Source organism: Pseudorasbora parva, chromosome 23, assembly GCF_024679245.1.
Source record: "Pseudorasbora parva isolate DD20220531a chromosome 23, ASM2467924v1, whole genome shotgun sequence".
In the NCBI taxonomy this organism is placed as follows: domain Eukaryota; kingdom Metazoa; phylum Chordata; class Actinopteri; order Cypriniformes; family Gobionidae; genus Pseudorasbora; species Pseudorasbora parva.
The window spans coordinates 3,452,801-3,480,305 of NC_090194.1; the positions used below are offsets into that span (position 1 = coordinate 3,452,801).

Here is a 27,505-nt window from a genome sequence, read left to right on the forward strand (position 1 = left end):
AAAACGCGCAATCGAGTTTACAGCAAACAGGCCGGCTTAATTAGCGGATCGATTTTAATACTTGCTCCGTGGACGGTTTCTGGGTGACCCAGCCGCTTATGCGAGAGTTGTGCAAGGCGATAAAACCTGTAATTATGATCATAATGGGAATGTGTGCTGTCGTTAGTGTTAGCGCATGCTAGCCTAATGAAATCCATTCCTCAAGGCCTCAAGGGTGTGTGCGATTGCAGCTTTCACCTGAGGTCACGGCACCGCTGCGAACAAACCTGATGTGTTAATTGATTGTGCCGGGGAATGATTAACAGTCACTCATGCCTTAATTAAAAGCTCATTCTGGTATATAGAAAGGTAGGGAGGCTAGCAATCTTTATGTGCTACTCTCAGCATCCCTCTGTAACACATTAAATGTGCCCTTGATATTCAGTAGAGTGGACTGAATGTGGACCGCTTGGGCCAAAATATTGTGTGAATTTAAGTAGCAGCCTCGTTTATCAGTGAGGATTTAGGCGTTTGTGTCGAGTTTTTGTTTATTTGGCTTGTTAAATGTTGCATGCTTTGTTCAGACGGGCATCTTTGGCACTGGTGTTTGCCCCGTCCTCTCTGGTCTGATGCCTCCATTGGCCCCCTTTAGTCCACGATTACCCGGCATGATGGAGCGCACAAGGGGCACGGACACTGGGGTTTGCACAGATGGTAGCGCGCGAGTGTGTGGGAGAAAGGGAGAGCGCTGTGAAAAGGTGCCATTATACCGGGAGATTCGCCAGAAACTCGACTGTGCCAAGGGAGTGAGGAAAAGAGAAATGTGGCGAAGAACGAGCGAGTGTGTTAGTCAGAAAAAACAAATCGCTTTTTCTTTGTTGAACATTAAGGGGGGAATATTTGAAGAATATCATGGGCCACTATTTTTAGGATGGTGCAGTTGAGCTCCAAAAGGACAAATAAAGCAGTCAATATTTCAAGTTTTCTAAAGCCATACAAAAGCTTTTTGTGAGGAACAGACCAGTAGGGCTGGGTATTGATACATCTAATGATTCGATTCGATTTCGATTCACAAGCTTTCGAAATTGATTTCAATTCGATATTGATTATTTTGGATATATATATCAGGTACAGTACATGGCAACTAATGCTGTAAACCATACATGGGAATCAGTTGCTATAATATTATAAGTTAAAATTAACTGATTTGTATACAATCACTTAAAGAGATAGTTCACCTAAAAATTTAAATTATTCCATGATTTACTCTCCCTCAAGTCATCCTAGGTGTATATGACATTGTTATTTCAGATGAATGCAATTGGAGTAATATCTTGGCTAATTCAAGCTTAACAAAAAAGTGCATCCATCCATTATAAAAGTACTCCATACGGCTCCGGGGGGTTAATAAAAGAATTCTGAAGTGAATTATTGGATTTAAGAAAAATATACATAACTAACACGTTATAAAGTAAAATAGGTACCTTCCGGCGGACCGCCTTCTGTATTCAACTGATGAAGAAAGTGTAACGCCTCTTGCAGTTCAAATCACTTGCACTACATCTCATGTCATTGTCATAACGCTTTCTCCGGAAGATGATTACAGAAGGGGGTCTACCGGAAGCTAGATTTTTTCTAACGTGTTAAATATGGATATTTTTCTTGCACAAACCCATCGAATTGCTTCAAAAGGCTTTTATTAACCCCCCAGAGCCGTTTGGATTACTTTTTTGGGTGTGTTTTGAGCGTAACGTGCAATTAACCAATCCGAGTCTCATCTTCCAATCCCTTTAAAAACCAGTTGCGCTTGCACCATGGCAGATTCTCTATTTACATGGCGAATTTGCAATCGGAAAGATTGAACACTTCTCCAGAGTGGAATCCTTTAATTTTTTATATTTGGCATGTTTCTGCTATTTGCACGTCCCTGTGTGTGTTATAAGCAGAGTGTATGCACGTTGTGCACCCACCTATAGGCTCATATTACTAACACATACCTTAAATAATACAAAAATACTGCACTATTGACGTTATAGCAGATATTTGTTGCTCAATGGTCAGTCATTTTCAGTTCCTCAAAATAGCAACACACCAACAATGCTCCTGAACACACCTGGTTTGCAGACGAGACGCCCATGGGTGCACCGATTGCATTTGCTATTTTATCATAGGGCCCCTAATATTTATTGACACTTTATTTCAGTAATTAAAAAAATATTTTAATAGTTTTAGTTAACAGTTATAATACTGGAACAGACTAAAATTAAGTCGTTCATTAGAGAAGTAGTGATGTCTGATTCATGACAATCTGTTTTCAAATCTCTTTCTCTTTTATATATCAGTTGATTCAGTTCACAAACCAGCATTAAACAGAAGATGTGCACAGATAAATAATTTTTACACTGCAATAGTCCATAAAAAAGAACTGTTGATTTTGGTTTCATGGTTTATTTTGTGAACTGTGAGCTGAATCAAGGGTCAAAATTAATAATTTTGTGAACTACGATTTGAAACAAAGATTCATTCATGAATCAGACTGGTTTGGTTCTCAAATTAAACTTTGACTTGATTGCATGAACTGATTGCAGTGGTTAAAAGCACACTTGATCCCATTTATCTGTGATTAGCAAATTATATTTCAGTTTGTTCATCATTTTATGACTTTAGAAGACTTGAAATATGAGTCATATTGGCCACTTATGTAATATGTTTATGGTCAGTTCTTATTCATTGTAATTGCATGGAAAGGAGCAACCAGTACATTCTGCTAAATATTCTTTCCACTGAAGAAATTCATACAGATTTAGAAAGACATGAGGGTGATCATAAATGATGGCAGGGTTAGCTATCCCTTTAAATAAGTAGAAGATGTGAATGCACTCTCAAAATATTTATTTCCCTATTTCCTTTTCCACTCATACATTTTTAAGTGCGTATTTAACGCAGAGCCCAGAGCTGCCATCCGTGATTAATCAGTCGATGCCCGGCTGTTTACCTCTCTGAGTTCTGCCGGTTCTCCACCAATGACCATCCGGCACAGCAGGGGTTTAACCAATGAGGTGATCCACTCAAACAAGGAAGAGGTCACAGTGTTTCTACACCTTCTGCTTGCTCTCCTCCTACGAGAGTTTCATAAGTAACCAAAATAACACACTCAACAACACACTCCTGTACTGCCTGAGGATATAAAGCCACTCTTCAGTGCATGGGTTCAGTCTCAGACGGTCTCAGTTTTCTGCTAATATCAGTGTTTACGTCAGCTGCTGTTTAATTCATGTTAACATGTGCATTATGCTATTCTCCACATAAAAATGAGATTTAAGATGAAACAGACACATCACAAGTGAGCAGACATTCGAGGGTGTGTGCGCGTGTGCTTGTGTGCGTGCGTGTATGTGTGTGTGTGTGCATCACGATGAGTCAAATCCTCAGACGTGTCACTGGTGCCCCTGAGCTGTCAGCACTATTAGATCGCTGTCATGGACAGAGAGAAAGAGTAAAGCTTTACTACATCTCTCATTGTCGTAAGCAATTTCTGCCTGACTTCTCCCCTCGGCCCTGTGGTAAAAATTTAATGCCCCTCGCCCCCCCCCACCGCTCACCAATTTGTCTTTGTATCTCCTTTTTCTTTTTGCACATTCACTACACCCATGCTAACTCAGATAGACACTAATATCTTAAATTGATCTGACAGATGAAAATTCAGATGGATTCCTACAATATGAAGATTTAAAGATTCACAGAGACACTCTGAAGCATGATTAGATTTTTTTAAATTTTTTTATGGATTACACTGTAGCGTATTGATTTATATTTAGTGTTATTTCCATTTGAAAGTTTTGTTTTTTGTTTTTTTGAAAGAAATTAATACTTTTATACAGTGAGGCTGCATTAAATTGATCAAAAGTGACAGTAAAAACATTTATAATGTTAAAAAAGATTTCTACTTCAAATAAAAGCTCTTTTGAACTTTCTACTCATTAAACAATCCCCATTTTCAGCATTAATTATAGTTTCTTGAGCTTCAAATTATCATATTATAATGATTTCTGAAGTAATGATGCTGAAAATTCAGCTTTGATCACAGGAATTACATTTTACAATATATCCGCACAGAAAACAGATGTTTTATATTGTAATAATATTTCAATTTTTATGTATTTTTGATCAAATAAATGCAGCTTTGGTAAGAGACCTCTTTTAGAAACGTTAAAACATCTTATCGACCCTACACTTTTGAATGGGACTGTATATATATATATATATATATGATGCTGAAAATTCAGAAATTCACATTTTTAAGTGCGTATTTAACGCAGAGCACAGAGCTGCCATCCGTGATTAATCAGTCGATGCCCGGCTGTTTACCTCTCTGAGTTCTGCCGGTTCTCCACCAATGACCATCCGGCACAGCAGGGGTTTAACCAATGAGGTGATCCACTCAAACAAGGAAGAGGTCACAGTGTTTCTACACCTTCTGACTTTAGGAGATGTTTTAACGTTTCTAACGTTTCTAACAACGTTTCTAACATGCAACAAATTGACCTTTACACACACACACACACACATATATATATATATATATATATATATATATATATATATATATATATATATATATATATATACGTGTGTGTGTGTGTGTGTGTGTGTGTAAAGGTCAATTTGTTGCATTATATTGTCAACTTAAATCTGAGTTATAATTGTATTTGCAGTTAGCATCTACTTGGCATTGACTAAAAATACATAAATTACTAAATATTATTTTTATTTATACTTTTTGGTATTGAATGAATTGCATGTGTGTATAATGTACGTATGTGTACATGGATGCATTGTTTTTCTGCATTGTGGGATTTCCTTCTTTGTGAAAGATACAGGCTGAATCTGAAATCACCCCCTATACCATCAAACAGGCCATTATTTCAGGCGACAGCCATTTGTAGTGGTGTCCGAAACCATCGTGGATGTTATCGAGTGCACTCATTCTGTCCCACAATGCACTGCAATAACGAGTGTACAGCCGATGTACATTCAACGGCTGTCTGAATTCACTCACTCGCTGTATTAGTGGAATAGTGATTGAGGGTTTAGGGGGTGATTTCGGATTCAGGCATACAGCTTATTTAGTTTGCACATAACAGAAGTAATTATTTCATTTTTGCATTGGACAACACACTCATCTCACTAGGTTTCCCAACAGCACATTATTGTCTTCCTGTCAGTAACTTCAAAAGTAATAGGAAGAAATAACAGTTGATCCTGTATTATAGCGAAATAATAGGCAATTTCGAGGAATTTGTGCTCATTTGTCAAGATTTCCACGCCGCTCCGAGTGGAGTGAGGCAATGCATTGTGCTTGAGTTTATCCATACAAATGCTGACCCTGAGCCTGCTGTTGCTAGGAAACGGACTCCGGGGCCTACACCTGTGTTGCTTCCAGTTTAAGTGGAGAGACGAGCTGGAGTGGTGTACTCACAGTAAAAGGTAAAAAAAAGCACTTTATCACCGCCTTTGTGTCCTTATCTTTGACAGACTGCATCATATCATCTTCAAACTGCAATAATCGGCTGAGGAAGCCGCTTTCCTTGCAAATTTACTCTGCAAATACATAACAGATGTTAGTGTATGTCCTACACTGCACAAAATGCTTTTCTTACTTAGTATTTTTGTCCTGTTTCTAGTCATAATATCTAAATATTCTTAAAACAAGAAGTATTTACTAGACAAGCAAAAGTAATTGTCTTGTTTTGGGGGAAAATAACTCAAAATTAAGAGATTTTTTTGCTTAAAATAAGATAAATAATGTACCAATGGGGTAAGTAAAATAATCTTAATTCGAAAAGAAAACAAGATTATTTTTCTCACCCCATTGGCAGGTTATGTTGCTTATTTTAAGCAAAAACTCTCTTCATTTTGAGTTATTTTTCCCCAAAACAAGACAATATTTTTTACTTATCTAGTAAATGTTTCTTAATGTAAGAGTTTTTAGATATTTTGACTAGAAACAAGACAAAAATACTAAGTAAGAACAGCATTTTTTGCCGTGTAGTGCTGATTTGAGATCAGATTTTTCCTCACCAATATTGATTTCTGCTATAATGTCCTATTAATCTAGACATATTCTGCAAGTAAAAAAAAAAAAAATTAAGGATACACAGTTATTTTGAACAAATTCAATCCAAGCTCCTTTGATGACTTGGATGATTACGTTACTGCACTGGAAAAAATGCTGGGTTAAAAACAACCCAAGTTGGGTTGAAAATAGACAAACCCAGAAATTGGGTTGTTTGAATGGTTCAAACAACCCAATTTCTGGGTTTGTCTATTTTCAACCCAACTTGGGTTGTTTTTAACCCAGCATTTTTTAGAGTGTGTTTATCATCTGTCCATCATCGTTTAAAGCCCGCCCTGATGATTTCATTGGTCTGAAATCTGTTTCATAATTACTCCTCTATGGATCAAGTCCAGACCGAACTGCCCAAGCTCAAATGTTGTGGCCGGGGATGAGTTTTCTGCTGTAATGTCCTATAAATCTAGACCGATTCTGCAAACATAGCTCATATGGATAACAGAATGCATTCTAATTTCCTGATCTTATCTTTATAGAGAGTGGGGGTCTCTCTGCACCCCCGGTTTCAGAGCCCTATCAGCTGCCCGGTCCGCCCCAGAAGCCTGTCGTAACAGACGTGACCCGTAACAGCGTGACCCTGACCTGGCAACCCAATGCACATGAGGGCGGGGCGGCTGTCACCTCTTACATCATTGAGGCTTTCAGGTGAGTTTGTAAGCATCCCCATTCTGGGCCCTTCCTGTTTGTTTTCCTCCCTCCTCTTGATAATATCGTCTCTTGCCAGGAGCTACTACAAGGGTCCATTCTTCATTTTTTATTAATTCAGTGTCACTGTCTCAGCGTAGCTGGTCGTCCGTGACAGGCAGGGTAAAACCGCGGCGTGGCTGCCCCGTCCCTGACCCCTTCCCCTCACTACATCCAGCGCTTACATCTCACATCCTGCCTGCTACAAGAACACTCCCCTCAGGCGGCAACCTACTGCCAGAGAGATCTAAATTAATAGCAACTGTATTGGTTTTCTGCAATTGAATTTCAGACACAGACTAGAGAACTCAGGCTTATTTAAAGGGAATATATTTTCATGAATTATTGAACTGTCCTACACATCTTGGTTTCTTGTGCCAATTTAGAAAAAATTACGTGACAATTTTCCACCCTATCTTTGAGAGGTTTGAAAACTGTGCCTTTATGTAAATGTCCTCTGTTTTGATTGGCTAACCACTTTGTCCTTACTGTTCAGTCATTGGGCGGTTATGAGCTCATAGTTTTGACATCATCACAGTTTAAAAATGATTGGGCTTGGTAGACCAGTGTGTGCTGTCAATCGATTAAAAAAATAAATAATTAATTAATCGTACGATTAATCAGATTAATGCAACCTAATATTAAAGTGTTTTATTAGTGCTGGGAAATCAGTTAATCACATTCAAAAAAAAGTTTGTGTTTATAAAATAAATGTATTATATAATATATATCATGTATATATTTAAGAAATATGTGCATGTATATATTGTATATATTTGTATCATATATATAAGTATAAATATGTTATATATAAATATAAAAATGTTCTTAAATATATATTCATGCATGTGTGTATTTATATATACATCATAATTATACACAGAACACACACATATTATGTAAACACAAACTTTTATTTTGGACGTGATTAATTCGGGATAAATTGATTTGACAGCACTTGAATTGAACAATGCAGCTCTGGAAAAAAAATAAGGGACCACTTACCATTGAGAAATCAATGAAATTATATTTAAGAAAACTGATTACTGTGTTGAGATCTGCTTTCGTATATTCAGCATATAAACAAAAGTTTTTTTTTTTATTAGTCAAAACAGAATGTCTTTATAATACAGCAAATATTTTTCTTACACAGTATAATGGGTTTTAATACTTAAAAACAAAATTTATTTATTAAACCTTTATATTTAATAATGGCTCCCTCATAAGGGGATCATCATATTTGGATGTACTGGGCATCAAAAAAGATTTAAAAAACCAACAACCCTGCTGTAGCTGAAGTGTTTTTGGGGTTAGTTCAGTCCACGAGAGGTTTGTTCGTGGAAAGTAAGCTTGAGAAATCTGAGTATGACATGCAAATGAATTCAAATCTAGTCCACGCACACACACTTCTTTAAGCTATTGTACGCTGGCTGAAATGGGGCTACCTCTAATTACAGAACCAAGGTCCTGCAGTCCTTAGAGGGAGGGCAGACGGCAAACAGGCTATTCAGCAATGGAGATGCAGAGGACCAAACACACACACATTTTCATTCTTTCTATATTTCATACACACACACTAGGTCTCTCTCCTCTCCCTTACCCCCCCCCCCCCCCGGGTAACCGTTAGCATGGCCCCACATCCTTAAAATTGATTCTTTATAGAGTGCTGTGGGGCTGAAAGGTGTGTTTGCTATACAATTTCCTTCCCTGAGGTGCTGTGGAGCATTGGGAAAGGGGAACGGGAGGGGTGGCAGAGAACAAGTGAGGGATGGAATAGAACTGAGATTGCGAATGAGGAGGATTTAAGCTTTTGGGTTTAGGATTTTGACTCCTCGATACATGAAAAAGGTTTGCATTGCTTCCCACTTCTTGATTTTATGCACGTATGTTGGTGTTTGTGTGCGTACAAGAGCCCAATTACAGACCTGCTGGAGAAAAGGGATTTATCCATGCCTCAGCCTTTCCCTGTTTCTTCTATCGCAGCTGATAGCAAAGTGACCTTGGATTTATCGCTTCTATCGGTGGGCCGCTGAAGGAATATTTACGAGGTTCCCAGCATTTATGGCTTGGCCTAATTGTGCAGGTCGGGCTTTTATTGGCTTTGTGTCTGCGGCAGGAGTTGCCATCGGGGAAAAATAAACCTTGAACATGGCGCATGTGACCATCGCTCTAAACAAAGATGATGGTTAACCACAGACAAGTGACGAGAACTATCCCAAAGCCTTCTGGCCCAGACAGATGTCTGTGCTTAATATGCATTGTTTATTAGAGGGAAAGTGTGTTGTTATTAATCTTGCCCACCTGTACGCCACATCTAAGTAGCTCTCTGGGTTCTCATTAAGCCAAATTCGTATTCCTGTATGTTTTGACGTGATCTGGATGATAATGATTGTCTGTGGGTCCTTACATTGAAGCTAAAACTCACCCCTGTACAGAATCAACAATGTTTTCACTTCATATTTAATCAAATCACAGCTCAGGATCCAAGATGTTATTTATTTATCGCATGCAGTGCATTGACTGCATTATGACAAGCCTAGTCTGTGCCATAAATAAATCTATCACCGCAGAGATCACACCATGCACTGTCAAGCCAAAGGCGGAAAGAATAGCATCACAGAAGAGCCGGGTCATTAAACAGACACATGTAATGGCAATCAAAGGAGGGCAGATAAACATCTATGACATTGACTTTGCAGTTAAAGCCGCCTCTTCTCTAATGCGTGCAACAGCTTCGGGACAAATGTAGGACAAAACACTGGTGTATTGATGTTTTTATTCCGATTCAGCTGTATGAATCCACTGGCTTTCATTATTTCATAGCAGAAAAAAACATTTGGAAATAATTGGTGACATAAATATGAATGTAATCTATCTTTCTCTGGAATTTTTCAGCCAATCAGCAGGCAGCACGTGGCAGACGGTTGCAGATTTGGTGAAGCTGGAGAAGCACACGGTCACCGGTCTGTCTCCGAACACTGTTTATCTTTTCATTGTGCGGGCGGTCAACGCTTATGGCCTGAGTGACCCCAGCCCCATCTCAGAGCCCGTACGCACACAAGGTCTGGACACTGGGGACCAATCCATTTTATGATCTTTTCTCATAGAGATCTTTGTGTCATACAAATGATATGCTGCATGACTTATTTAAATAGTGAAACAAATTAAAAGTTGTGATCTATAATAATACAAAAAAAATAGTGCATTTTAGCATTTTATATCAAAATCTGTTCCATTTAATTTGGATCACCAAAATCCGAAAAATATTTCTATAATTTTTTTTTTTAAATCACCAATTAAAGCAAGCACAACAAAAAACATCATATGTAAATACAATTTACCAGTTCAATTATATAAATATTTAATACAAATAAAATAAAATTGCTTCATTGAAAATACAAAATAAAAGTAAACTGTTATTATTGTTGTGATTATAATAAAAAAAAAACAATTAGTGCCCGATTTCTCATTTTATATAAAAAGTTTTATTTAATGTGGATTGCACCAATCATAAAAAAAAAATCTATCTGTATTTTTATTTTATTTTTTAAAAATCACCAATTAAAGCAAGTACAAAAAAACATGATATATAAATATTTTACAATTTAAATATATAAATATTTAATAAAAATAATACATTAATCCATATTGCTTTAATGAGAATTTTATTTTTACAAAATATCAATCAATCAATCAATCAATCAATCAATCAACTTTATTTATAACACTTTTACAATGCCGATTGTTTCAAAGCAGCTTCACAGTGTTAAACAGGACAATATTGCAACAAAATTTGATTTGTCTGTACAGTCGTTCTGGAGAAAACAGTGATGTTATCAGCTTATTTTAATTTATTATATAGCGGCAATGTTGGCAGATCAGTATTATAGTTTATAGAATTAAATAAGACCTATTTTATCTGTATATTTAGTTGAATAACTTAGATCATAATTTTAGTGCCCCCAACTTAGCAAGCCAAAGCCAACAGTATTTAATTAGTAATTTAATTAATACATAAATTAATTATGTTTCAAAAAGTAAACATTGTTATTTTAATGCAAAATAAACGGCATTAATGATTCTTGTTTTTGTGGTGAAATCACGACCCTTTGTATTTCTGAGACGTATCCTGGTGTCTTTTGCAGATGTGAGTCCCACAGGTCAAGGTGTGGACCACAGACAGGTGCAGAGGGAGCTGGGAGAGATGTCTGTGCAGCTTCATGAGCCCGTGCTGCTGACGGCCTCCAGCGTGAAGATCAGCTGGAACGTGAGTGTGCCGAAATCTGCCCTCCGAATCAGCTCCTCACCTGCTGGCTCACATTATCTCATTTCTCCGTCTCGGCCTCCCTCTCTCCATCTGTCAGGTCGATCGTCAGTCTCAGTACATCCAGGGTTATCGTTTGCTTTATCGTCCTGTCGGCGGCTCCTGGTCCCAGCAGGAAGTGAAAGCGGCAACAGAGCGTAGCGCTGTCATCGCCAGCCTGCTCAAAGGCACGGAGTACGAGATTAAAATACGACCCTACTTTAACGAGTTCCAGGGCATGGACAGCCGCCTGCTGACGTTTCGCACGCCTGAGGAGGGTGAGAGATCTGCAGCTCTTTCAGTTTCCATTTGATGCACTGCAATTTAATTTCCTTCTAATCAATTCAATTCGAGTTCATTCATTCAGCCCAGTCCAACTCAATTCTATTCTGTTGTACATAATATGAAGATGAATCGCTTTATCCTGCCAAATAAAATTACGGAGAAGGATAATGTAGAATTTACTATTAAGGACGCACACTTTTCAAATTGTAATTTTAATTTAATTCTCTTCCAGTTCCGAGTGCCCCGCCTCGTGCTGTAACCGTGGAAACAGTCAAGCTCAGCAACAGCTCCAGCATCAGTGTATCATGGCAGCCTCCTCCCACTGAGATGCAAAATGGAGTCATCCAAGAGTATAAGGTGAGATTTAGATTGCAATGTGCAAAAAGTAATTGGTCTATTCCTAGTGAAGGCAATAATACTGAATGATGTGTTAATGAACTCTACTGTTAGACTTCTTTTAATAGTCCCAGAAGGGAAACTAAGGATACTAGTATAATATTATGTTTTTATATTTTAACATTAGTTCGCATTATTGGTAACATTAGTATAATATTACTTTATTAATCCCAGATTGAAAATTAAGGACATGTTTATTATATATATATATATATACATGGGCGTCGGAACCATTGTGTGTGTGTGGGACAAGACCCACCCACTTTTTAAGACCAATGATATTGGACCCACTCACTTTTATCGTCTCTAATTCAGCACGTCTGTTTACCTCGACTACCCCTTAACCGAAAAACTTATTAAGAAACTTATTATTGAACACATGTTAAACGCTTTATTTCCCCTTTTCTAATATTTTCTATTTTTTATTGAAAATAAATACCTTTCCAATCTGATATGTGATGGGGAAAGGGAGTAGAGCGAGTGTGGCAAAAGGCGGATTCGAACCTACGCTCGCGATATGCTTTAAAACTTAATGCCATGCGTCTCTTACCCCTACTCTATAGCCACGGTAAATATTTCTGTAATTTCTGTGATTTTGTCTGGCCCAATCAATCGTTTAGTAAACGGCAAGTTTTCTGTCTGGATACGGAGCATAAAAAACATGCAACTTGTTCATTGTCATTATCTGTGAAACTGTTGATTTCTATGGCAGTTAAATGAATATAGCCTTTTTATTATTAGACTATTGGTATTGACTGGTTTGAGGTCTTTTTTGGTGTAGGAAAGAGATATGGCCTAAAACGCACCATAATGCAGGAAATCACATCTATGAAATAATTTTTTTCTGGGGGAGAAGCCCCAGACCCCCCACAAAAAAATTCCCCACCGATTTTGTCTTAGGCGCTACTGACCCACCCACTTTTTATTTGCTTCCGACGCCCATGTATATATATATATATATATATATATATATATATATATATATATATATATATATATATATATATATATATATATATATATATATATATATATATATATATATATATATATGTATATGTGTAATAATATTCTTTTAATATAATGGTAACATCAGTATAATATTATATATACATATATGCAATATAACTTTATACTAAGTATATACTTTTATACTAAATTTACCATTATATTAAAGGAATATTATTTAAATGAAATAATCAACGTAAAATTAAAGCAAGTGGAACAAAATACCGTGATATATAAAAATATCAGATTAAGTTTGTCATCTAATATTTATATTTTATTTAATTTCTGCTTAATTTTAATTAACGAAAATTATTTTGTAAATATATAGTATTATAAAAAATTATATTAAAAGAATAGCATTTAAACTAAATGATAAACATTAATTAAAACCAATGCAACAAAATACCACATTTAAATATTTTTCAATTTAAAATTTCACAATACATACATTATTAATGGTACAAAATGTAAACTTAATTTTCTTTATGTAAAATAAAATGAATATATGTATACATTATTGTATAAATTATATATATATATATACATGTATATATATATATACACATATATATATATAAAATTCTTGTTATTGGGGTGAAATATAATCCAGTGATAAACGATATATCCAGGAAGATTAGCAACCACTTGCTAATGGTGGAAGCTAATGGTGATCCGAATAAAGAATATATCATTTGAAGATGTTATTTATGGATTGTTTCTTGGTGTCTTTTGCAGATGTGAGTCCTACAGACCAAGGACCTGTGTTAAGACACTTAAGACAGTATTTTTATGTTTCTTTGTAAGTTTCATCTCATCTGGTTTCAGGTTTGGTGTTTGGGTAACGACTCTCAGACGCGCTACCACATAAATCAGACGGTGGACGGGAACGTGCTGACCACTTTATTAAAAGGGCTTCTACCTGGTGTGCTGTACCAGGTGGAGGTGGCGGCAGTGACCAGCGCAGGAGTGGGCGCTCACAGCCAGCCCGTATCTGTGCTTATCAGTGAGTGTTAGCCGAAAAAACAGCCCTGACTGCTGAACTGAGAGAATTAAAAGTGTGAAATGATGGGCTTGTGGAGTAGAAGCACAGAAATTGTGTAAATTCTCTTTGATTGCTTTTTAAAGCCCCGCTCTGAGACTAAATTGCTTAATTCTTTCCAATAAGCTGAGTCCTATTAAGACATTCTGTCTGAGTAACACTTTGATCTGTCTTTGCGCTCTTCTTCTCTCTCTCCCTCTTTTCAGAATTGCCTGCAGAGCAGCCCACAGTCACAGGTGGAGGCAGCGAATCTGATGAGAATGTAAGTCTGGCTGAGCAGATCACAGACGTAGTGAAGCAGCCTGCCTTCATCGCAGGCATTGGCGGGGCATGCTGGGTAATCCTTATGGGATTCAGCGTGTGGATCTACTGCAGACGGAAGAAGAGGAAAGAGCTCAGCCATTACACGGCATCATTCGCATACACACCTGCAGGTATGCATGCACACATCACACCTAAAGAAACATTTAGCAGTTAGTTTAGTATTATCTCTATATATTATATATTAGGGGTTTAACGATACTCTCATGTCACGATTCAATGCATATCATGATACGATATTCTTAATATATGAACTCACAATATGATATTATTGTGATACTCCAAAACATATGAACTCACAATATGATATTATTGTGATACTCCAAAACATATGAACTCATGATACGATATTATTGTGATACTCCAAAACATATGAACTCATGATATGATATTATTGTGATACTCCAAAACATATGAACTCATGATACGATATTATTGTGATACTCCAAAACATATGAACTCATGATATGATATTATTGTGATACTCCAAAACATATGAACTCATGATACGATATTATTGTGATACTCCAAAACATATGAACTCATGATAAGATATTATTGCGATACTCCAAAACATATGAACTCATGATAAGATATTATTGTGATACTCCAAAACATATGAATTCATGATAAGATATTATTGCAATACTCCAAAATTACATTATTTAATTTCACATTATTTATTCATTTAATTATTATTACAGTTGGTTTTCCACATGGAGAAAGTTCTGGACTTAACGGAAGGTAAATGTCACTTTTAGCTATCAATTTAGAGTGTAAATACAGTCACAGTATAGATTCTATACTTATTGATATTTCTGGATATGTCTGGTTTTGCAGGCCTGGTATGCTGGGTACTAACATTGGAAATTACCCTTGGCTGGCTGATTCTTGGCCAACCACCAACCTCGTTCACAACGGGAAAGACTCTGTGAACTGCTGTACGTCTAAACATGATACCCCGGAGAGATACTATAATGGTAAGACCCGCTGCTATAGAACAACACCACCGGCTGTAGCGTTACATTAATTTAACACAAAGTTTCCACAGCACAGAGTCATATTAATTAAACCCTAATTAATTTCCCATTGCTTTCTCAGAGGCTGGAATATCTAATTACCTCAACCAAAATGAGAAGTACAGTGCCGACTCCAACGAAGGCCCCATCTACAGCACCATTGACCCCACCGGCGAGGACCTGCGCAGTTTCTCCGCTCAGTACTCTCAACATGCCACGCCCTACGCCAGCACTCCCATCATGCCTTTCACCAACCAGCCGACCTGCAGCCCTGAACAAGATGGCAGCCATTGGATGACCCAGCCTGGAACCTCCAATGCTCAATATGCCCAGCCGGACCGCTCTAAAACAGAGAACGGTATCTATAAGTCTTCTCTGTTCACTTCAGTTTGGCTCGATCAGAGTATTGTTTTATTAAAATGTATAAATTATTATAGAATTTAATTATATTTAGCAGTACCGTTACTTTAAAAAAAAAAACATATATATATATATATATAATATTATCAATACATATATATAATATTATACTAATTTTACTATATAATTATATTAATAAATGAAATAATCAACATAAATTAAAGCCAGTGCAACAAAATACCGTGATTATATAAAAATATTTAAGTTTTTCATCTAATATTTATATTTTATTTAATTTCAGCTTTATTTTAAATAATGGTTTTATATTTTTAATAATAGTATAAATTTTCAATAATATGTAATATATTATTATAAACAATAATATTAAAATAATATTATTTAAAATAAATAATCAACATCAATTAAAGCCACTGCAACAAGATATATTAATATTTTTAATTTAAAAAGTGTGTGTGTGTGTGTGTGTGTGTGTGTGTGTGTGTGTGTGTGTGTGTGTGTGTGTGTGTGTGTGTGTGTGTGTGTGTGTGTGTGTGTGTGTGTGTGTGTGTGTGTGTGTGTGTGTGTGTGTGTGTGTGTGTGTGTGTTATTTATATTGAGAATTAGCTTCTATTTTGTTTTTATTTTAATTTTAGTAATTGTATGTGCTTTTGTTATTTTTATTCTTTTTTAATATTTCTGGTTAGCTTTTTAGTACCTCAACTTCCTTATTTTATTTCAGATAGTTTCTGAGGCAAGGAACATTTTGAAGTTTTTCATCTATTATTTATGTTTTATTGGGGTTCAGTTTGGCAATTTTTAATCATGTTAGCTTTTTAGTATAACACTGCTTAATTTAAGTGTGCTTTTTTTGTTCTTCACTAATCACTTGTTTTTCTACAGTAAAACAACCAAAGCAGAAGTTGATGGGGAAGCCAGTGAAAACACCGTCTCTCAACTGGATGGATGCATTGCCACCTCCACCCCTCTCTGGAGAACTGGACGAATGTGAAGAGGAAGACGATAACGAACTAATCCAGGACATGGGGTAAAGTTCACTGGAAGGCTTCAGATTCGTTTCAGTGCTGTGCCAGCTGGATCTGCCTGAAAAAAATATTTATTAGCATTTAAAGTGCTATTATAAAGGCTCCTAACTATGGTTAGGCTTCTCCTACAACAGGTTTACATGCATCAAAGATCAAAAAACACTTCTCATAATAAAAATTGCACATCACCACAATGTTCAGTAATTCTCAAACGACTCGACAGATGAATCATTCTCTCTAAATCCCTCCTTTCCGTGAGTTACTCTGCTCTGATTGGTCAGACGGCCCAATCTGTTGTGATTGGTCTACCGTGTACAGCTCATTACCATAACTGAACTTCAGCTCCAGAGGCTTCCTAAAGCTCAGCGATCACACACACTGTAGAGACAGTAACGATGGCGTCGCTTTGACCATATCAATCCGAGCGCGAGTCCGATGATGAAACATTGAAGAACTAGTTATTCAACCCGAACCTCCATCACAAGGACGACTCGAGCAGGACGTTTCTCAGAGATATGCTACTCATTTTGAGGTTCATTATGAGATGTTGAGCTGTAATTCCTCACCATCAGCATTAACAAGTGTGTGTCCATCAACAAACCCATGTGTGTGTTTCTGATTTATTGCGGTGCACATGCGGGAACTGTATCAATAACAGCGCATACGTGAGCCCAGCACTAACGTCAATGACTGATGAATCATAAATCTGGCTCCATCCTTTATCTTTACTCACAGTAGTGCGAACGACAGACGATCTGCATTAATACACACAGATTTAGGTAATAGTGGCCACAGCTGATGAGCAGAAGAGTTTCAGTTAGACAGTCATAACGGGAGTTAGCCGGAAACTTACACAATATAAAACACAAAACTACGTATTTTGAACAGCCGGTAGAAAATATATACATCAATAATTATTCATACGTACAGGTTGTGATTCTGAGGAGCTGGTGTAAATAAACTGGTACTGACCCATCTATAAGAGCAAGTGTTTTGATTAATCCCACATTTAACATTTTGAGTTGTCAGTAAAATGACGTTTGAGAGCGGGTCAAGTTGTTTGCAGGTGGGTGAAGTACAACATAGGCGCGCATTATGCAAATGTCTATTTTAGTGACGTAGAACAGACGACTCGTTTAGGCGGTGCAGAGCTGATTCTTTCTTTTGGGAGACAATAACTTTATTTATTCAAAAGCACTTTTGACTTTACAACGTTTACATACACAAACAGCGATATTACACACTGCATGAAAGGGAATATTCGAACAACCATAATAAGGCCACTTTAAATTAAAAAGCAATTATACTTTTGGTGATTTGACATGTTATGTAAACACTCATAACAAAGACTTCCTGTCTTCATTTAATTAGATAGGAGCTGAACTAGCCGCCCGGAGAGTGTTCCATCAGGAGTTTGGCAGACAAAACGAATCTCAAGTCTCGCCCCGAGTTCTTACACACACTTTCAGCAATTCATTTGAGTTTTAACTTCATTTCCAATGTCTCCGTGTCGACATCTTTTACCAATTGGCTAGCTGAGGGCATGGCCTCGCTTAGCCTTCTGGACAAAGTTTTGCTGATTGTTCCAGGAACCGTCTCAGAATTCACAGTTTGATTGCTGTTGACAAGCCTGTATATGGAGGCTAACAAAGTTAGCGATATGCTACCCTTGAGTCTGGCCAGTTTCCTCATGATGGCTTGACTGAATTATGTTTCCTTTTTCTAGTCTGTATCACATTAGTCCCTTGTTAGTGAAGCTCGCGGTCAGCGGTAGCCGCAGAGTGCCCCGGCCGCAGGCGCTGACGGGTACAGACGCTTTTATTGCTTTCTGCCGCCACTTCAGCCCAATGGCTGCCCGCGAGGGGCACTAACGAGGGCACGTCACATTAGCCGCAGCGGTTAACCGGCCCAGTAGAGCTCTGTGAATCCGATAACCTTGACATAGCCTCCCGCAGTAACCACATTAGCCAGTGACAGGTACAGCCCTTCTCAAGTTTCTTCCTCCGAGCATTAGACGTTTGAATAACGCAATGCAACACTCACTGCCAGACTAGATTTTCAAAACTAGCCCTCGAACGTGTGATGAACTCAATGATCACAGGGTTAACCTTTGTGCCAGCCCAAAGGCTAGAACATCGGCTATGTTACTGCATTATGACTATAATCTTAATAATTCCCCCTTCAGCTCAACGAGAACTCAACAAAAATGCAATGCAGTCATGTACGAGTAAAGCAAAAGTGTGTAGTGTGGAGGTGTTGTTCAGCTCAGCGGTTTGCCCTCAGTGCCCAAGGCAAAACATTGAGTCAGTGTCACTTAAAATGCCACTGCATTAAACTTATTTTCCATCGCTTTTGCACGGATTGGTCCCACGAGAGCTGAAAGATCACACATATTGTTATCTGGAGGCCAGGCTGACTCATTTGACAGAGCGGCAGCAGGAATCGATATGCCAACGGTTGCATTGACCCGATGATTACTGCAGCAGGCAATCATAATGAGTGTGCCGTGATTGATTTAGCACAGAGGTACTGGACTTACTTAACCTTCTGCTAAAAATGAGGGAATTTAGTTATAAAGAAGAAAAATGTCACTTATTCTCCCACTCTAAGTGAGAAGGGCAAGTGAGTGATAAGAAAAGTTCAGGGAGCAGACATCTGACATCAACTCAAGTTTAAGTGTTTTCCAAGTTCTGCCTCCTTCCTTCTGTATCATCTGCTCATTTCCTTTCAGAAAATTCTGACATCGGTAAGATTTTTTAAATGCATTTGAAAGAGGTATGTTCACCAAAGCTGCAATTATTTGATAAATATTGTCACACATTTTTAACTGATTTCTCTTTTAATATATTTTAAAATGGATGGCAAAGCTTAATTTTCAAAAGCAGGAACAAAGCTGGCAAAAATATGCTCAAAGTTGGGTGCTCGACAATAGAAATAAATCAAAATAGAAAAAAAGTCAGCATACCAAAGCTCCAAAATATGCAACAATATTTAATAGTGGACTACATTTGGAGCAACACGGGCTCTGTCAGACAATTAAAAACTTTTTCAAAAAAGATAGTTGATCACATGACTTAAAAAGTGTAATCATGGAGTACGAAAGCACAATAAAAAATGTGAAAGTTAAAACATGCATTAATAATAATAACAAAAATATATTACCTGGATAAACCAAGAAAGAAATATAAAGAAACGGACAAATATATCGATCTTCATTTAATCCCCTGTGCTATAGTATCTAATGCGTAAATCCAAAAGCTCTCTCGTTTCAAAAGTGAATTATCAATGCCAACTCCACGCCGTGGATATGTGACTTCTTCTATACCTATTGTAAGGAGACCGAATGTCTAAAGTTAGCAAAGTGCCAAGCGACCAGGCTTTTGTAATCTTGGTCTCTGAGAGCGCAACGATGTTCAGAAATGCAGGTTTTTAAAGGTCTAAAGCTTAATCTTCAGAAGCCATTTCTTATTATTATCAATGTTGAAAACAGTTGTGCTGCTTGATATTTTTGTGGAATATTTTACCTCAGGATTCTTCAAAAGAACCGTATTTATTTGTAATATAATATTTTTGTAAAAATGTCTGCCAGCTTTGATCAATTTAATGCATCCTTGTTGAATAAAAGTATTAATTTCTTTAACAAAAGCCATCTTGACATATTTCCTGTTAAAACAGAAGGTTTAAAACAGCCAGTGGTCTTTCATTTACATCACAGCCCAGCAGAACACGCGTTGCTGTTATTAAATGGCTTGTGAGAGTAAATTATGTTCTTATTTTAGAATATTTTAATGGAAAAACATTGTAGACGGTGCACTTGGAAATATGGGCTTTCAATATTTCTATTATTATTAGGGCTGTCAAATCAATTAATCGCATCCAAATTAGTCCAAAAAGTTTGTGTTTACATAATAAATATGTGTGTAGTTTATTATTATTATGTGTATATAAATGCACACACATGTATTTATAAAGAAATATTTGCATGTTTATACTACTGGATATATATTTATATAATTCATATTATATATAAATATTATATGTTTTCCTTAAATATATGCATGCATGTGTATTTATATACACATAATAGGTATACACAATACACACATATATAATGTAAACACAATCTTTTATTTTGGATGCGATTAATCGATTGTACAGCTTTTATATATAAAAAAGATATATAGTCTTCTTTTTAGTAATATTTTAGGGCTGTATTTTATTTATGGACCTCAAAATAATATCAACACTTTTCTCCACACACAGGTCTGATGAGGAAGAGTGGTGTCCTCCTCTCCCCGAGAGGACTTACCTCATGGACGGCACGATGGAGGACGGTCCTGCTCATCCGTCTAGAGCTGAGGCTCCTTCCCCAACCACGTCCTACAGCCACCAGTCCACCGCCACCTTAACCCCATCTCCCCGAGACGACGGCCACTGCCACGATATACCACGCTTACACCAGCTCGAACAGACACAGATAGCACGGTGAGACACACACATACAGTCCTGGGCAGAATTATTGCCAGCCCTGGTAAACATGATCAAATATGGCTGTAAAAATAAATCTGCATTTGATATTTCATTAAAAAAATTACTTTTATTGAAGTTGAAGTAAACGAATTTTGGGGGAATCACCATGATTTTTGATTTTTTTTATGCATGTTTTTTGACAGGTCAGCATTCCACTTTTATTTACCCACATAAATAGCATAACAGGTTTAGGAGAGTTTGAAGATTTGCTTTTCTAAACTTAATAGAGTGCATTTCAAAATATAAATGTGATGCATAAATGACATTAGTTTTATTCTAGAGGCAATGTTCACTTTAGGACAGGTAATATCAGCAATCCTTCATGAGTTAGTTTATTTGTTTTCACTGTCTTAGGTGAATTTTTATAGAGTTATTGTTTGTTCCTGCAGGACAGAGAATATGTTTTATGAACAATTTATTCCTCTACAGGTCCATATTTGTAGATTATCATGGCACATGCACAGAGACTCTCATTAAGCTTCCTTCTAGACTGCAGCTGTGCCAAGTTTAGAAAGATTATTTACTTTTTCAAAGTGCTGATCTTGGCCTGCTATGTTTTTCATTTATTATGAGTGCCTATAATAATGTCCATGGGCCTCACTGGCCCTGAAAATGTAGTTTTGAGTTAAAACAGAGGGCTCATTTAGGTTGGATGTAATGTCATTTTCTTATTGTATTTCATCCTGTCAAACTTTCTACCTGACAGCCGGTTGGCGTGTGGACCGGTGCCTGTGCCGCGAGCACCAAGCCCCCCTCTAACCCAGTCCAACCCAAACCTGTCAGCCAATCAGGAGTGTCCTGACAACACCGTGCCACACCGCTCAGCACATAAACGGGACATGAGCCAAGGAGCCACCCAAAGCGTAGAGAACATCTGCAACACCACGCCAGGTATGTTTCAGCTTTGGCAACTTTAACAGAAGTGAAATACCGCTTCTATTCCCTCAGCAATATAAAATTACGCAGATCTTCTCCTCATAAAGCTACATTTGTTATAGTTGCATTATGCCATGCCCCCCTGCAGGTCGAGCGAGGCCTTCTGCAGAACACACACCTCCTGGGCAGAAGTCCAAGGTAAAGAAGAAAGCCTCCAAGAGCGGTCAATACCGAAGAGATGTACTGCAAGGCGGTGAGTTACTGACCAGGCCTTTTCCAGAATGAAGTTAGTTAATCATTTATCGTGCTCCGGTGTAGTTAACATGCGGGTCACATCCCTGCAGATCTGCCCCCTCCACCAGAGCCGCCCCCTGAGGATGTGATGGACTGCGCTCAACTTGGGGGATTCGAATGTGGGCAGACGTCCCTCGAGAGAGTGAGCAGCTCCCATTCCTCCATGGAGAGGAGAGAACAGAGCACACCCAATCGGAAAAACTCTTCTCATAGACGGATAGATGGTTAGAGAACACCTGACAGTCTTAAATGCTGTTATCCCTTTTTTTTTTACACACTCACGCATTTCTTTTTGTGAAATGTGGGGACATTCCATAGGCCTAATGGTTTTTATACCATACAAACTGTACATACTATCCCCTACACTGCCCCTGCCCCTAAACCTACACACACACACACACACACACACTGCCCCTGCCCCTAAACCTACCCATCACAGGAAACATTCTGCATTTTTACTTTCTCAAAAAAAATCCTGGATTTATAATCCTTTTGAAAAGTCAGGACATGGACAATGTCCTCAAATTTCACCCTCTCCCTGTAATATCTGTGACATACCCATGTCATTATACACCTTTGTGTCCTGATATTTCACAAAAACAAGCACACACACACACACACGTTTACTATCTTAGTGAGGACTCTCAATAGATGTAATGGTTTTTATACAAAAAAAAATGTACCGGTATTTTTACTTTCTACTCAAGTAAATTTTTCAAGTATATACTGTATCAGTGTTTTTCTTGGGAAAACTTTTACTTCACTACAGTCCAAAGCATAATATATAATGTCATCCTTTTTACCGCAACACATTTCGTAAATTAAAGTGTTTTTTTTACTGTTAACTTTTAATTACATTAAACATGTAGTACTTTCTTTCTTGTACTTGTAAGTAAAATTTTAATTACTTTTACTTGAGTAAAAGTATACAGCACTATATTTTTTATGTAATTAAGTATTAAATGATATTCAATATGAAACGTAGTGCAGTAAAAAGTTATGTTTTTTATGTTTTGAAATGTTGTGAAGTAAAAGTTTTCCACAGAAGAACACTGATAAAGTACATATATTTGAAAATAAAATTACCTGGAAAGTAAAATTACTTCTCTGCTGTCAGCCTCTGCCCAACACACACGCACACACACACACGTTTAGTTCAGTATCTCTGTGGGGACTCTTCACAGATGTAATGGTTTTTATACTGTACATACTGTATATATTCTACTACACTAACCCTACCCAACACAAACATATTTTTATATTTGTATTGACGCCTACCATTATAATTTATGATTTTGTTTATGCGTCTCTTCGCAGAGGATGATTTAATTCCTTACAACAAGCCCAACTTCCTGTCTCGGGGTCAGATGTCCAGCAATTGCTCCACAACAGGAAGTTCATCATCACGGGGGTCAACAGGATCACGAGGGCACGGAACGGGCAGGAAGAGAAATGATGTAAGACCAAGTAACATTTCTCACACCACAGACAATCATTGTTTTGATCCGTTTTTTTGTCTTTTATAAAGTAAAAATAAAAGGATTGAATAATCCTTAAAAACAAGACTAATATTTACTATACTTCATAAATCAAAAAAATACTTTTGATTGATAAAAATGGCATATTTTAAGACTTAATTTCAGAGTTTATTTAGTATTTTTCTTAACACATATTTCTTTTTTATGTTTAAAACAAGTGTTACAGTTTTGCTATAGTAAATCCATCTGTTTAAGGATATTTTTACAGTATTTCAAGACAAATAAAATACTAATTGTGTTGTTTTTTTGTATATGCTTTCAAGATTTAATCCTCGTCCTTCCAAATCCTAACCCTAACCCTAATCCCAAATCTTAAACATTAGCTGATCTTAGTCGCACACAGGCTCACAAGCATGTGCATTAGTTTATCTTTTCTTAACACTCATTCATTGCTGAGACAGAATTGACGAAGTGTGGTAATTGACTAAGAGTCCATCTGGCTGTTGGGCACATCATGTGCGAGAGACTGGACTTTTAGCCAGCGATCAGAAACTTCCTGTGAAGTAAAGTCCCCACTGCTCCGAGAACAGACGACAGAAGAGATACCACAACACACTGATCTGTCCGTAAAGTGTTGGTCTCATATCAAACACTTGCACAATCACTCTTAAAATCACGTCTTGCAGTTCTCAAATAAAAGAAGAAGAGATTGTTTCTTACTAAATGCTTTTTAATCACCAAAGAGTTCCAGCTCGTAAAATCTTAACTGGATGAAACCCGTTCAAAGCTGTAAAATAGCAAACAAACCTGTGAAAGAGTGCATTATTTGGCTAGGGGATTTGCTTGTTATAAATAATAATAATTCTTCATTATTTGGTGGAAGTATTAATGTTTGTAAATAATAAAAAATAGCAGTAGTAGTAATACATTAACCCTTTTTGTCAACTCTGCATTACATTTGTAATGTAAAGATGTACATAATCCTTTTACAATGGTAAAATTGCTAACATTGCTTCTTGTGGTTTATTTGACATCTTTGCGATACATAAATCTCTCTCCCTATGCAAAAATGTACAGTGGTGAAGTGGTGGTTATGCATGTTGTTGTAACTTAGTAATGTCCAAAAAAAAAATTATAATAATAGTAATACCACAACACTTTTTCATGATCAGAAGATGTATAACTGACGATCAGGGCTTGACACTTTTCTGCTCACCGGCCACTGTGGCTAGCGGTTTCCCAAAGTTACTAGCCACTCAACATTTTTACTGGGCACATTAATCTCATAATTTGGCAGAAGGTATATTAGGTATGCCTATATTATAGTGTTACACATGCTGTTCACAAACGGTTTACGTTCACTTAAAACAGAACTGACTGTGTTAACGTGAATACACACCAAGACCGCATTTTGACATTATTTTGTGTGTACATTTTAAAACAAACTCAAGATGGCTTTGTGCGCACACGTTGAGTCTGAGCACAAAATCTGTGGGAATGAGTAAAATGATGCGCGATACGGCCAAAATTCAAGACCTGAAACACCAACAATATTCATTCATATATATATATATATATATATATATATATATATATATATATAATATATATATATATATATATATTCATATTTGTAGAAAATAAAACTATTGAGTGAGTGTAGGCGTGTGTGTCACTGTTGGAGAGATCACGAGAGAGAGAAAGAAGAGCTGGTATCGTCCATCTTTTCTGCAGAAAATTATTATTGGAAGGTTTTTAGTATCGATATGTCGATTTTTAGTTTTTTTGTTTGTTTATTTGTTTTTTGACAACACTACATGTACTTAGTTTATTATTTCAGATGCCTCTTTAAAGGAGTGAAAACATTTGGGTTGGCAGGTGTTTACCTCAAGCCCAGCTAATGATCACATTTATAACTTTAGTCACAGAATTCAAATTAGGAAGAGCTAGTTGCATGGGCCAAAGTGGCCATAACTTGTTCTTTTACAGTGTTTCCCAATAGACATGAAGTTCTGTGATGGGCACTGGGTTACACACTCGTGAGGTCACTCCACATGGACTGAAGAGTCTCCTCAGATGTGTGCCCTCTTCTCAGGTTACCCCCTCTGGAACATAAAGGAGAGACCACATAAAAGAGGGCTATAAGTTCCCCGGGGAGGGAGTTTCGGGTTACCCCGTCCTGTCACGGTGGTTAGCGTTATCTTTCCAGTCGGACAGAGCGCGTGAATAGATGCTTGACGGAGAGAGGGGAGAAGGGGTCTGCCTTTATTCTGTGTCCTCAGATCTTGTCATATCCCATGATGGACAATCCCTGCTGCATTAAGTCATCTGTAGACATACCAAACCAAAAAGCCTTTCTTTTATCCTGAGAGAGGCCATAACTATTGGTTACCAGTATAAGGTGTATTTTGTCCACTTTCATGAATGTTTTAGTGTCTTACAGTGGTCAAGTTGCTATAATAACCAGCATTGTTCATCTAAAACCATCTGGTTCAAACTGGTTCTGTCCATTTAAAATCTTCTGTGACTCATTTGTTCTTTCCTTTTTCTATTCTTTCAGGAGATGAGATAAGGGAAGGCTGTGAGACGCAGGAAGTTTGACATGGGCATCCCTCCGTTTTCAATCGTGAACTGAAGAGAACCGAAGAAAAGTGGACGAGTGTACAGATTTCAGAACGTGAATCTGGGACTTTTGATTATGTTATTAATTATTGTTATTATTGTTATTTATGACCTTCACTGGGGCATTTTTCATCACGCTGTCACTGTAAATAATCATGATACGTTCAAGCTTTTTACATGGGGTCCAGATGCCTGGAAAGAAGAGTATATTGTATTTATACATGAAATAAGAAATGAAATCATGTTAAAAGCTCCGATATTATAGATAAGTTAATGTCTGAATGTGCCAACCTCTTGTAGAAATGTATACAGCAGCATTTCAAAGCATAATAATATTGCACTCTCGTTGTGTTGGAGAACAACAACAAAAAAATAGAAAGCACAATACGCGTTGTTTGACCAGCCAGCTAGACAGCAAGTCTGATGACCTAACCAGGCAGAGGACGCTTCCGTGTGTCCGTCTCGTCTCCGTCTGTGGATCCCCATCGCAGCTGTCAAAAGAGAATGTGGTCCCTTTCCCCCTTTCTTTTCAAAGCCAAGAGAGTGTCATTTAACGACTGTTGTGAACGATTGTATTTGTCTTTTTTAAGGAGTGTTTTGGAGATTGTGAGGAAATGTATTTCATTCAAAAAACCAAAATTATGTTCCTTTGACTATTTTTTTGGTAGTCCTTGTTGTTTTGTATAAATAAAATACATTCTGAGCTATAGATGTTTGTCTTTAAATTGATTTTTTTTTAAAGAAGAAAAAGTATTTATATATTTGTACATTTTGTTCAGAAATTAAAGGTAGGGTGGTTGTTATTCGGTGCAGCTCCATACTCCCTTCAGAGCGTCTCCAAAGCCACGCCTCCTCCAAAACACATGAACACACAAGCATTACACGACAGGAGACGACGTTAAACGACCTCATGTTTCAAAGCACATCACATTAAAATATTATTATACTATGTCTCTATTAAATGCTTGAATCTGACCACCACAACAAATAATTTCATTTATTTCATGTCTTTACAGCCGACAACAGCTGAAGAACCTAAAAACCCACAGCGACACTGATCAGCCAAAGAAATATAGTAAACAATAGGAAAACACACACAAAAAATGTTATTTCAATGTTTTTCCCCACATAATTA

The 27,505-nt window shown here is 37.1% G+C and overlaps 1 protein-coding gene across 5 annotated transcripts in view; it reads left to right on the top strand.

The window, feature by feature from the left end:
- Positions 1 to 27,079, top strand: part of robo3 (roundabout, axon guidance receptor, homolog 3 (Drosophila)) — a 206,444-nt gene extending 179,365 nt beyond the window's left edge. For all 5 annotated transcript variants that reach the window (XM_067432572.1, XM_067432573.1, XM_067432576.1 and 2 more), the window contains 18 exons: positions 5,385 to 5,466; positions 6,589 to 6,757; positions 9,692 to 9,858; positions 10,942 to 11,063; positions 11,161 to 11,377; positions 11,617 to 11,741; positions 13,614 to 13,791; positions 14,034 to 14,261; positions 14,853 to 14,892; positions 14,989 to 15,128; positions 15,250 to 15,525; positions 16,428 to 16,572; positions 20,834 to 21,055; positions 21,807 to 21,991; positions 22,125 to 22,229; positions 22,321 to 22,494; positions 23,588 to 23,727; positions 26,309 to 27,079. In XM_067432572.1, coding sequence (XP_067288673.1) covers positions 5,385 to 5,466; positions 6,589 to 6,757; positions 9,692 to 9,858; positions 10,942 to 11,063; positions 11,161 to 11,377; positions 11,617 to 11,741; positions 13,614 to 13,791; positions 14,034 to 14,261; positions 14,853 to 14,892; positions 14,989 to 15,128; positions 15,250 to 15,525; positions 16,428 to 16,572; positions 20,834 to 21,055; positions 21,807 to 21,991; positions 22,125 to 22,229; positions 22,321 to 22,494; positions 23,588 to 23,727; positions 26,309 to 26,320 — 2,727 coding nt within the window. In that variant the 3' untranslated portion in view covers positions 26,321 to 27,079. The remainder of the gene's footprint in view (positions 1 to 5,384; positions 5,467 to 6,588; positions 6,758 to 9,691; positions 9,859 to 10,941; positions 11,064 to 11,160; positions 11,378 to 11,616; positions 11,742 to 13,613; positions 13,792 to 14,033; positions 14,262 to 14,852; positions 14,893 to 14,988; positions 15,129 to 15,249; positions 15,526 to 16,427; positions 16,573 to 20,833; positions 21,056 to 21,806; positions 21,992 to 22,124; positions 22,230 to 22,320; positions 22,495 to 23,587; positions 23,728 to 26,308) is intronic.
- Positions 27,080 to 27,505: the final 426 nt, after the last annotated feature.